At 38.6% G+C, this 13,621-nt stretch overlaps 2 protein-coding genes across 2 annotated transcripts; both read left to right on the forward strand.

The window, feature by feature from the left end:
• The first annotated feature begins 329 nt into the window (after positions 1–329).
• On the forward strand, positions 330–1,909 carry LOC108055208 (Odorant receptor 83c). The gene is made up of 5 exons (XM_017138478.2): positions 330–893; positions 964–1,202; positions 1,386–1,575; positions 1,637–1,792; positions 1,859–1,909. Exons 1-5 carry the CDS (start codon positions 330–332, stop codon positions 1,907–1,909), a joined length of 1,200 nt encoding a protein of 399 aa, XP_016993967.1.
• An 8,500-nt stretch (positions 1,910–10,409) lies between these two features.
• Positions 10,410–11,989, forward strand: LOC138913305 (putative odorant receptor 83c). Its single transcript, XM_070216558.1, has 5 exons — positions 10,410–10,973; positions 11,044–11,282; positions 11,466–11,655; positions 11,717–11,872; positions 11,939–11,989. Exons 1-5 carry the CDS (start codon positions 10,410–10,412, stop codon positions 11,987–11,989), a joined length of 1,200 nt encoding a protein of 399 aa, XP_070072659.1.
• Positions 11,990–13,621: the final 1,632 nt, after the last annotated feature.

A 13,621-nucleotide genomic window follows, 5' to 3' on the forward strand; every position in this document is an offset into this window, starting at 1 on the left:
TAATGAAAATATTATTAATGATAATGTTAATATGTAAAATACATATTTATATATAGCTTTCAAATTTTAAGTTACTGATTTCTTAGGTTTAATTTTTATTAGGCGGAAGATCTTTGTATTTAATAAAATCAATAAATCGATTGCGTTTAACTCTGATGGTAAATTGTTAAAATTGCACAAAACTACATCAGTACGAATGATGAAAATAATTACTTAATTACTTGCTAATTATTATAATTGAAGTGACATTAGTATTGCTACGGATGGGTCAAAGCAAATACTTTTCTATAAAAGGTAAGGAGCAGGACATTCAAATTAAGTACATTACGATGAGTGAGCCTGTGGCAGTGAGTCCCGCCAGTCGCTTTCGCGAATTGTCTAAAAACATAAACAGTTTGACCAACTTACTTGGCGTGGATGTGCTGGCCCCCAAGTTGGAGTTCAACTATCGCACTTGGACCACAATCTTTGCTATTGTAAACTATACTGGATTCACGGTATTTTCTATACTCAACAATGGGGGCGACTGGGGGGTGGGCCTCAAGGCCAGCTTAATGGGCGGTGGTCTATTCCATGGACTCGGAAAATTCCTAACCTGCCTACTTAAGCACCAGGATATGAGGCGTCTCATCTTGTACTCACGAAGCATTTACGAAAAATACGAGAGTAGGGGAATATCCTACCACAGAACCCTGAATTCGAACATAGATCGGTTGCTCGGCATCATGAGGATCATTCGCAACGGATATGTATTCGCTTTTTGTTTGATGGGTATCCTGCCGCTAGCTATGTTAATGTACGATGGAACCCGCGTAACTGCGATGCAGTATCTTATTCCGGGACTCCCACTTGAGAACAACTTTTGCTACACAGTCACGTATTTGATTCAATTGGTAAGAGCCAGCCGAAAATATTTCTGCTAAGTTTATATTAAAAGCAAAGAGTAATAATACTTGAATGCAGGTAACAATGGTCGTACAAGGCGTTGGGTTCTACGCCGGCGATTTGTTTGTCTTTCTTGGTTTGACACAGATCCTGACGTTCGCCGATTTACTTCAGCTAAAGATAAACGAGCTGAATGACGCCCTGGAACTGAAGGCGGAAAACAGAGCTCTGGTAACAGTCGGAGCTCAAATAAAAGGAGAGGAACTGCGTCAATATCTTCTCATTGAAGTGATCAAATGGCATCAACTTTTCACGGAGTAAAAACTAATTGAATGAATTTATTTATAAAATTTAAAAACCAATTTACCTAAGTTTAACTAAGAAAAAATTTTGATATGCACAACCAAAAAAGTCGTTATTAAACGTCGATTGATTGTACATTATGTAATATCAATTTTCGAGACACCAACCCGACTATAGCGTTCCCTCTTGTTTTTCAGCTACTGTCGGACAGTGAACGGCCTTTATTACGAGTTAATTGCCACTCAGGTTCTTTCCATGGCTTTGGCCATGATGCTCAGCTTTTGCATTAATTTGTCCAGCTTTCACATGCCGTCGGCCATTTTCTTTGTGGTTTCCGCCTACAGCATGTCCATCTATTGCATTTTGGGCACCATACTTGAGTTTGGAGTGGGTTTTTAAGACTTTGTTTATTAAATAATTACCTAACTTTTATATTTGCTCCCGACAGTATGACCAGGTATATGAGAGCATATGCAATGTGACGTGGTATGAGTTGTGTGGCGACCAGCGAAAGCTGTTTCGTCTTATGTTGCGAGAATCCCAGTTTCCGCACACCATTCGGATCCTCGGAGTTATGTCGTTATCCGTAAGAACGGCTTTACAGGTAATTGGATTTTTTGTTCCCTTCTTTTAAATGCTTAAAACTATTGCATATTATTATATTTTTTAGATTGTTAAACTTATTTATAGTGTGTCCATGATGATGATGAACCGTACTTAAAAACTATATATATTCACATTCGTAAATTTAAAAAGGTAACAAATCCTTTGGGGTATCCAAAACTAAACCCCACCTGGAAACCGCTTACGAGTTTTTTTAAGCACAACTTTGAAATGGTTTTTCTCCACTTTACTCCTGATAAACTCGTCGTCGGGATGTTTTTCCTGATGCCATTAACCTTGGCCACTAATTACCAACGCACTGAGCTGAATTTATGGCATTGGTTTATGGAGCCCCCGACTCGAATGCATTAATTGTGAGTCTCATTAAGGGGAGTTTCTTACGCACAAAACATTTAATATATTTCGCACACACGCATAAAAATTTAATTTATTTTGAAATGGTTCGTTCACTTTCCTGATATTTGGCCAGCGGACATTAATAGCCCCTGACCAGGCCATGAATAATGGGCATTTTATAAATGTGGTCGGGACATCGGTCCGCATGCTTGGATAAAAAATAATAACAATAATTGTAACTTTATTATAATGCAGTTGTAATTAAGTACACCGCTGTCGTATATGCCACCAATGACTATAAAAGCGAAATGATATTAATAAAATCAACAGTCGGAAGGTCAGAAAGGACCAGAGCAACAGTTTGGTCAGCGGACTCATCGACCTCTTGGAGGAAAATTTACGAGCGTTTCACATTCCATAATTTACTCATTTTCCATGTGCTATTTAATTACGCTAAATAATGGCCGCAAGGGGTTGACAAGTTATTTGCTTATTTATGCCCAACGACAGAAAGGCGCTTACAAGTCGGACGAAATGCATCCAATAATTTAACCAAGACTATTTAATACATAATGGAGCAATCAATGTCAAAAATGTATTATTTATGTGCACTTTCGTTTAGCTATAAAACCAACATTTAAAATCAATTGCTTGATTTCATGGGAAAATGCGTTTCAACAAAAAAGCTATTTGCTTTCGTCTTTTTCCTTTAAAAATCGTTTTCAGGGTTAATTAGATGCTAAAACAAGAAAGGAAGTTAACTTCGGCCAGCCGAAGTTTATATACCCTTGCAGGTATGCCTACTTAAAATGTTGTTTTACATTGTCAAAAATTAAAACGCCTACTTACTACAAAGTTACAATGGTTTTTCTATTATTTTTGTTGATTATTCCTATGGGAGCCATAAGATATAGTGGTATGATCCGGCTCGTTACGACATATGTACTACCTGCAATAGAAAGAAGACTTTTGGGAAAGTTTCAACGCGATAGCTTTAAAACTGGGGGACTAGTTCGCATAGAAACGGACAAGACGGACATGGCTAGATGGACTCGGCTATTGATGCTGATCAAGAATATATATATTTTATGTGGTCGGAAACGTCTCCTTCACTGCGTTGCAAACATCGGACTGAAATTATAATACCCTCTGCAAGGGTATAAATATAACTGATCCATTATGCACAAATATTTCTTGCCTTATTAATAATGTGGAGTCTCACGAACAATATAGAATACCTTTTAAAATAAGTATCTTGAGCCTAACATTATACTACTTTGTTAAATTTTTGTGCTATTTATGCGTGAAATTCTTCCTGCGAATTGAAACACCGACTATGGCACTTGCCCAATTGGGTTTCGCATCCACTAATGCAATTTGTTCGCTTGTTGGCTGGCAGATAACAAAACTCATTTACAGCCTGTCCACCGCAATGACGCAGAATCATGGAATCGGCGGAAAGTGGAGGCACTCGGCACTCAACTCGGGGCTCTTAGCGTCAAGACACTTTGTATCAAATGCAGTGGCGCCATCAGCCCGTGCCATGCAATACATTTTCTAATGCTTGTTTTGAATCATATTTAGGAAGCGGGCCAGGAGGAGGAAGAAGGGTGGCTGGTGGCCAGGTCGCCAGCTGGCAAATAAAATAAATTAGTTGCAGTTGAAAGGTGGCTCAGACACAAAAGTCAACACGCAACGCGCGATGGAACCGCAAACAAACGCCAGCTGCTGGGCGCAGATAAAGTGGCAGGCAAACACGACGAAGGAGCAGGACGAGGGGGCGGGACGAAGTTCCAGACGCGATGGAAGGACCTATGGCAAATCAGCTGCCAACGCAGCGCAGCTTACTGGCAAATATTAAAATGCGAATTTTTATGCTCGCTGACATTCGAGCCTCCCACTTTGCCACCACAACTTCCCCCTTCTGGAAGCATAATTCTCACTATGCGAAATATGGTAGAATGTTCTCCGTCGCTGCACAGGAAAATGTATTCAAATAACTCAGTTTTAACTGTTAAAAACCGTTTGAAAATACAATTTTCGAAATGTTTTTCTATTGAAATAGGCTTTACAAACATTGTAAAACTAGTATTATTTGAAATAATTAAAAAAATCATGAATAATTTTGAAGTATTTTTTTTTTTTAAATTTTTATCAACTGTATTCTAAGTATTTTTGGCCAAATAATTATAAATTATAATTTATTTCATATTTTGCAGAATTTGGTGTTTTATTAGGGTAGGGTCCTGCCATTTTTAAACAAAAAATTGTTTATAAATTATTTTAATTACATTTTAATATGTTTAGGTTACACAGTGAAAAATTCTAATCGATCGGACTAGCACATTATTGAGTATAAGTGACAAAACTAAACTATTTATACATGCTAGCAGTTTTTCCAAAAAAATCTTAGTACTAGGCGATCTTTTAATAAGAAAAGATTAATTTTAGATAGAAAATATAATATTTAAAAAAAATGGCACTGAAATGATAGTATTTGGTCTCCCTTATTCGGGTCATAGAATCGATCACCAAGGAATATTAAAAATATTTTCCGTGTTTTGGCGGCTCCTGTTGGCTCCTGGCTCTTTTGGCTCCTGGCGTATCCTTTCGCAAGCATTTTCTTGCCGCGTGCGCACATAAATTAGCTGCCAGGCTAAGAAATGGCGGCGGGCAGCAAAGGTTGTCCCAACTCCATTTCCCCGCTGCGGTTTGTTGCGCCCTGTTTATGCGGGTGCTGCTGGTGGGTGCATTAAACCAATAAATCAGCGAGCCACTGCAAAAAAGCACAAAAACCGAGCAAACTGGTGTCAGGCACTCTTTGAGCCACCAGCGTGGCTCCGCATATTTAATCAATATGGTGAGCACAAAACATGAATTAATCTTGGCGCCCTTTAAAGCGGTCCGCATTTTTACGCTTCTCATTTTTACAACGGAAAAGGGCATTTTTAATTTAGAGAAATTCTTGCGGCCATAAAAAGCTTGTCGGGCAAATCAATTAAATTTAAATTGTATCCCATTAGAGCCACATTAAATGAGTTAAGTCATTTGGGGGACCGCGTGCCGCGTCTTAGCCTTCTTTATGCCGCTTTGAAAAGGGTACAAATGAATTCATTTTATTTTTTGACGCACATAACCGCCCCTTGTCCCAAATCACCGGAACCCAACCCGCCGCTGGACGCAATTAAAATGCCCACGAGCTACTAATTTGCCATGAAACGGCGGGCGGCTCGCCGAATGGCCTAAAGTCCTAACGGCCCGATTTTAAAATGCTGCCGAAATTTAAGAGTTGATGGCTATTAACGATTTTAAAATGGGTCCTGCGCCCACATCTTTAAAGATTTCCGAGAAGTATAAATGCAATTTTGTTGTGTATATTTATACCTATCGAAATGTCGAAGACATTTTTCAAATCGGACCATTCATTAAAAAGTTATACGCAATCAAAATGTCTACATATATCTATCTCCCTCGCACTCCATTTAGCTGAGCTACGATTATTAGTCGGGACACCAACCCGCGTTCGAACTTCCTTTAGCTGAGTGACGGGTATTAGATAGTCGGGACACCAACCTGACTATAGCGTTCTCTCTTGTTTTTAGATATATATTTATCACTTATTATTTACTTCGATAAATTTAGAATAAAGTATTAAAAAGTAAAGCTGTACGTTTTATTCTTTTAGTTTATTTAAATGTTTGTTGGATAAATTCTTTTTAGTTTATTGGTTTTAATAGCATGCATCTCATCTGACACACTTAGCAGTTATCTTATTACATTAAAATAGATCTGAGCATGCAAACATAATGCGAATTTTTTTTGTTCAGTGCCTCAGCCATTCCCACACGCTTTAAGTCACTGCCGCTCATAATGCCCATAAAAAATTTGTCATCATTAGCCGGAGCGAATGACGCTGACGTACTGGGGTCCGCCCATCTATCAATGTGTGTATCTGTGCGCCAGGGGCAAGGACACTTTAAGATATTGCCCTGCTCGGGTCCTTTTGCTGCATATTAGTCAGCAGCTTAAAGCCTTCGATTGATTGATTATGCATCGGGGGCCAGTGGGCCACTGGGCAAAGGTCGCCAGTCGCTTTAAGGCTTTAAGCCGCCCCATTAGGGTTATTAAATATGCTCCTTTGAGGGTGTTCGCTCATATACGTATGTGAGCTATTAGAAACGATAATGGATTGCGAATATTAATTTCTTTGCATGACGAAAAGAATCAACAAAGAACAATGCGTTTAATCTTTATAGACACGCAGCCGCAGGAGAGGGACGGACAATGCCTTGTGCCAATAATGATAACCGGAAGCCATTAAAGGAAGTTTCAATACAAGAAACACTCTCCCACGCACACTCACACGCTCGCACACAAACGCATGAATGCCTTCATAGGCAGCTTAAGGCTCTGCGCTTTCCTTTGTGTGTATGTGCACTGGGCGAAAAGCTGGGGCCTAAGATCAAGGACCTGCCGGGTTAGCTTAAAGTACATGTCACATACTCTTAAATTTATAACCTTAGCTTAAAGTGCTAAACTATAGGAAAATTACTTAAGATCTAGTTTGCTAAACAACTTTTAAAAAGTTTAAGTTAATAAGAAAGATAATATTTCTTAAAATTTCTTCGTAAGATTTTATCTTTTAAAGTTCTGTGTTGTGTTATTACCTTTAGATTTTGTTTTTTCCAGTGCACCTGCGTGCGGTTGTAGTTGTGCCTGTTGTTTGCCTTCCATTTCCATTGCATCGTCGGCGGCAGCGGTGATATTGTAATTTTTATTCCTCTTTGTGCCATTCAGGCGGCAAGCAGCAAAGGGGAATCCTGCGAAAGGAAGCCGTCCTGCAAGTCGAGCGTTCAATTCCCTTTCAATAAGGAAGTGGATGTGGGAGTGGGTGGGTGGGCGTGGCACCGCACACGCACCTTGCAATCTTGCTAATGTTTTTCTAGAGAGCGCGTCTTAAGACCCGACTGCAGTTTGCAGTTTGCTCGGCAAACAGCCGGCAGGGCGATGCGGAAGTCAGGTTGGAAATCCGACCCTGGCTTAGGTCATACCACCATAACACCATGCTTCCACTCTACCATTCCGCCGGTATTATGCAGGCCGTCAGGCAGACAAGTTGAGGCGCCAAGTTTTCGGGAAATCAGGGGAACGGGTCGACCATCAATGGCACACACTCGCATTTTCAATTGATTAAACATCAAACGCACAGGCATGTAACCCCGTGCTTGTCTGTGTGTAGCCTGCATTTTTTACGTGCCGCAGAGCAAAAATGCCAGGGAATATTATCCGAGAGCATTATGTTGATGCCGATATATACTCGCACAATATGAAATTCCATTGCATTTTATAGGCAGGCAGCCAAGGAGAAGACAACAAAAATACAAAAAGCCGAAGGAAAGTATGAACTTTATTTTGAGGTGTCCCGACCAAGAAGAACCCATTGCTTAGAGGTGTTTTATTTGAAAGTACTTAATGCTGGAATTTGATTCTGTAGAAATATAAATTATTATAAGTGCTAAAAAATCTACACTCATAGAAATTTTTACCCTAAATCGCCCTAAAAAACTGACTTTTCGCCCGTGGATGCAGAAAATCGCCCATAAATCGTATCCGCTGGCGATTCGCCCGTGTATTTAGAAAAATTTTCTAAAAAATCCCTATGGAAATTTGGTTTAATTTAGGGTGATTTTTCTTGAATTGAGAAATATTTTCCTATTTTTAGGGTGATTTGCCCTAAGTTTAAGGCGTATTTTTCTAAAAGTAAGGGCGAATTTTCTGTTTTTAAAGGCAAATGCCCTAAAAAATTATGCAAATTAATAAAAAACGTGTTTGAGCATGCTTAACTGAATTTGGGAAGCATGAATTTTAATCGTGTATATTCTGGGAACTGAGACTGCTTTAATTAAACAACACAGGCGGAGGACACCGTTTCATATTATTGTATTGGTGTGTAGCTTATATGGGAGCTGCGTTAGGAGGGGGGCCCGATCTATACAACACAGCCGTTAGAACTGAAAAATCATGTTTGTAAACGAATTAGGGAAATAAATATGAGGAGAAAAAACAACTTACTTTTTTTGGTCATTGCGAGAATCGAACCCACGACCTCTGGGTTTAGAGTCTAACGTCCTACCGCTGCACCACAGACCCATCGCGCAAGACGACGAACAAACTCTGCACACATCTTATTTTCTTGAGGTCTACGTTATAATTTGACAAAAGGCAACTAAACCGAATATTTTTTTCCTGACGACTGTGACAATTAGTCCCGTTTTCTTGCCAGCAAACACAAAGTATGCTTTTAACTCAGAACTCCCATACGTTTTTAAGGTTTAAAGACTACTTTAATTTAAAATTCGGACGAAAAAATGTCCTTAGTATTATAACGTTTACAAAAAAAAAAAAAAACATAAAAATCAAGTTGAATCACACAGGGTTCGAACCCACAACCCCACGACCTTAGTCCTCATATAGCAAAGTTGAAAGCGCAAGTGATTAGACCGCTGGGCTACCGAATTTCACACTTTTGGAGTGATTTTTAAGGCGAATCGCCCTTGTATTTAGACAAATTTTAGAAAAAAAATTAGGGCAATTCGCCGTTGGATTTAGAAAAGGTCAAAACGAAGCAAATCGAAAAAAATCGCCCTAAATATTAGAAAAATAGAAAAATTAACCCTAAAAATATTTTTTTATGGTCACCTGCCTTGAATTTATGGCAAATTTGTCGTGAAAATAGAAAATTTTTCTCAGTTCAAGGGCGAAAATTTTTTTAGGGCGATTTTCTAAAATGTAGAAAATTATTTTTATGAGTGTAGTTATCTTTAAAACTTCTAAGCTATTAAAATACAATATTAACCGTTTTTATTATTACTAGGTATTTCTGTCCTCGAATTGTAAGTTACCATACTGTTAAACACCTTTTTAAAAAGTTTAAGCCTCTAGAGAGTTCCTTAAACTACCTCTAGCCTTGCATACCCCTGTAATGGGTATGGAAATCCAACACACACAGAGCAGAAACACAATGGAAGGCAGTAAAAACCTGCGGCAGGCCATTGTGAGGCATAAACAAAAGATGCAGCAGATGGAAGGCGGAGCTGCTGGATCGGCCAGAATAACAAAATACCGCAGACAAAAACCGAAAGCTGTTCGAGCGTGGAAAAGGTGAGGTCCCATCCCATCTCATGCCATTCCCCATTCCTCATTCCTCACCCGGCCCAAGTACAAGTGAGTAGTTTTAGTTGGGGATTGGCCTTTAGAAATGTGGCAAAGCAAAATTTATAGCTTGGAAATTAATAACAAAAAGCACACAATGAACTAGTGCATATATACCCGCCAGGCCATCCAAAGGGGCCTGACTAATAACGTTCCGCACTCTGAAGTGTATTAGACAACAGTGCGTATGATGAATGCCATCGAAGGACTTTCGAAACAAAGGCGTATAATTGTATGCGAAAGGTGGCCATCCACTGATAGGGTGGAAACAAAGGGCTGGGGAACTTTATTGTGTTAAAACTGCGGTTTCCTAACCCAAGGCGCAGAAGTCTTAGGCAAAATACTTCACAAATTCCCCCGTTGAGCAATAAGTACAAGTATGCGAACAATGTGAACTTCTGGGGCCTCGAAGATTATCTAGACTTTTAAATATTAAAATAGGGATTCCTAGATTAGAAGAAATAATTCATGCCATCCCCAAGAATAAGTATTTCTTCAGTATTGATTTATAATTACGCTATACTTTGTCTATCAAAAAGCCTTTACTCAGCTAAAGGGAATGCGAGGGAGATAAAGATATGCAAGCAGGCGATGAAAGGCTTCCTTCTACCTGTGACATAAGTTTCGACGAATACTATGTTGTAACGGGTATAAAAATATCTTAATTTTAAACAACAAAAACTAGCTATTTAAATTAAAAGTTGTAAGCATTAACAACAATAATGAAAATATTATTAATGATAATGTTAATATGTAAAATACATATTTATATATAGCTTTCAAATTTTAAGTTACTGATTTCTTAGGTTTAATTTTTATTAGGCGGAAGATCTTTGTATTTAATAAAATCAATAAATCGATTGCGTTTAACTCTGATGGTAAATTGTTAAAATTGCACAAAACTACATCAGTACGAATGATGAAAATAATTACTTAATTACTTGCTAATTATTATAATTGAAGTGACATTAGTATTGCTACGGATGGGTCAAAGCAAATACTTTTCTATAAAAGGTAAGGAGCAGGACATTCAAATTAAGTACATTACGATGAGTGAGCCTGTGGCAGTGAGTCCCGCCAGTCGCTTTCGCGAATTGTCTAAAAACATAAACAGTTTGACCAACTTACTTGGCGTGGATGTGCTGGCCCCCAAGTTGGAGTTCAACTATCGCACTTGGACCACAATCTTTGCTATTGTAAACTATACTGGATTCACGGTATTTTCTATACTCAACAATGGGGGCGACTGGGGGGTGGGCCTCAAGGCCAGCTTAATGGGCGGTGGTCTATTCCATGGACTCGGAAAATTCCTAACCTGCCTACTTAAGCACCAGGATATGAGGCGTCTCATCTTGTACTCACGAAGCATTTACGAAAAATACGAGAGTAGGGGAATATCCTACCACAGAACCCTGAATTCGAACATAGATCGGTTGCTCGGCATCATGAGGATCATTCGCAACGGATATGTATTCGCTTTTTGTTTGATGGGTATCCTGCCGCTAGCTATGTTAATGTACGATGGAACCCGCGTAACTGCGATGCAGTATCTTATTCCGGGACTCCCACTTGAGAACAACTTTTGCTACACAGTCACGTATTTGATTCAATTGGTAAGAGCCAGCCGAAAATATTTCTGCTAAGTTTATATTAAAAGCAAAGAGTAATAATACTTGAATGCAGGTAACAATGGTCGTACAAGGCGTTGGGTTCTACGCCGGCGATTTGTTTGTCTTTCTTGGTTTGACACAGATCCTGACGTTCGCCGATTTACTTCAGCTAAAGATAAACGAGCTGAATGACGCCCTGGAACTGAAGGCGGAAAACAGAGCTCTGGTAACAGTCGGAGCTCAAATAAAAGGAGAGGAACTGCGTCAATATCTTCTCATTGAAGTGATCAAATGGCATCAACTTTTCACGGAGTAAAAACTAATTGAATGAATTTATTTATAAAATTTAAAAACCAATTTACCTAAGTTTAACTAAGAAAAAATTTTGATATGCACAACCAAAAAAGTCGTTATTAAACGTCGATTGATTGTACATTATGTAATATCAATTTTCGAGACACCAACCCGACTATAGCGTTCCCTCTTGTTTTTCAGCTACTGTCGGACAGTGAACGGCCTTTATTACGAGTTAATTGCCACTCAGGTTCTTTCCATGGCTTTGGCCATGATGCTCAGCTTTTGCATTAATTTGTCCAGCTTTCACATGCCGTCGGCCATTTTCTTTGTGGTTTCCGCCTACAGCATGTCCATCTATTGCATTTTGGGCACCATACTTGAGTTTGGAGTGGGTTTTTAAGACTTTGTTTATTAAATAATTACCTAACTTTTATATTTGCTCCCGACAGTATGACCAGGTATATGAGAGCATATGCAATGTGACGTGGTATGAGTTGTGTGGCGACCAGCGAAAGCTGTTTCGTCTTATGTTGCGAGAATCCCAGTTTCCGCACACCATTCGGATCCTCGGAGTTATGTCGTTATCCGTAAGAACGGCTTTACAGGTAATTGGATTTTTTGTTCCCTTCTTTTAAATGCTTAAAACTATTGCATATTATTATATTTTTTAGATTGTTAAACTTATTTATAGTGTGTCCATGATGATGATGAACCGTACTTAAAAACTATATATATTCACATTCGTAAATTTAAAAAGGTAACAAATCCTTTGGGGTATCCAAAACTAAACCCCACCTGGAAACCGCTTACGAGTTTTTTTAAGCACAACTTTGAAATGGTTTTTCTCCACTTTACTCCTGATAAACTCGTCGTCGGGATGTTTTTCCTGATGCCATTAACCTTGGCCACTAATTACCAACGCACTGAGCTGAATTTATGGCATTGGTTTATGGAGCCCCCGACTCGAATGCATTAATTGTGAGTCTCATTAAGGGGAGTTTCTTACGCACAAAACATTTAATATATTTCGCACACACGCATAAAAATTTAATTTATTTTGAAATGGTTCGTTCACTTTCCTGATATTTGGCCAGCGGACATTAATAGCCCCTGACCAGGCCATGAATAATGGGCATTTTATAAATGTGGTCGGGACATCGGTCCGCATGCTTGGATAAAAAATAATAACAATAATTGTAACTTTATTATAATGCAGTTGTAATTAAGTACACCGCTGTCGTATATGCCACCAATGACTATAAAAGCGAAATGATATTAATAAAATCAACAGTCGGAAGGTCAGAAAGGACCAGAGCAACAGTTTGGTCAGCGGACTCATCGACCTCTTGGAGGAAAATTTACGAGCGTTTCACATTCCATAATTTACTCATTTTCCATGTGCTATTTAATTACGCTAAATAATGGCCGCAAGGGGTTGACAAGTTATTTGCTTATTTATGCCCAACGACAGAAAGGCGCTTACAAGTCGGACGAAATGCATCCAATAATTTAACCAAGACTATTTAATACATAATGGAGCAATCAATGTCAAAAATGTATTATTTATGTGCACTTTCGTTTAGCTATAAAACCAACATTTAAAATCAATTGCTTGATTTCATGGGAAAATGCGTTTCAACAAAAAAGCTATTTGCTTTCGTCTTTTTCCTTTAAAAATCGTTTTCAGGGTTAATTAGATGCTAAAACAAGAAAGGAAGTTAACTTCGGCCAGCCGAAGTTTATATACCCTTGCAGGTATGCCTACTTAAAATGTTGTTTTACATTGTCAAAAATTAAAACGCCTACTTACTACAAAGTTACAATGGTTTTTCTATTATTTTTGTTGATTATTCCTATGGGAGCCATAAGATATAGTGGTATGATCCGGCTCGTTACGACATATGTACTACCTGCAATAGAAAGAAGACTTTTGGGAAAGTTTCAACGCGATAGCTTTAAAACTGGGGGACTAGTTCGCATAGAAACGGACAAGACGGACATGGCTAGATGGACTCGGCTATTGATGCTGATCAAGAATATATATATTTTATGTGGTCGGAAACGTCTCCTTCACTGCGTTGCAAACATCGGACTGAAATTATAATACCCTCTGCAAGGGTATAAATATAACTGATCCATTATGCACAAATATTTCTTGCCTTATTAATAATGTGGAGTCTCACGAACAATATAGAATACCTTTTAAAATAAGTATCTTGAGCCTAACATTATACTACTTTGTTAAATTTTTGTGCTATTTATGCGTGAAATTCTTCCTGCGAATTGAAACACCGACTATGGCACTTGCCCAATTGGGTTTCGCATCCACTAATGCAATTTGTTCGCTTGTTGGC

This window comes from Drosophila takahashii, chromosome 3R (genome assembly GCF_030179915.1).
Source record: "Drosophila takahashii strain IR98-3 E-12201 chromosome 3R, DtakHiC1v2, whole genome shotgun sequence".
Lineage (NCBI taxonomy): Eukaryota > Metazoa > Arthropoda > Insecta > Diptera > Drosophilidae > Drosophila > Drosophila takahashii.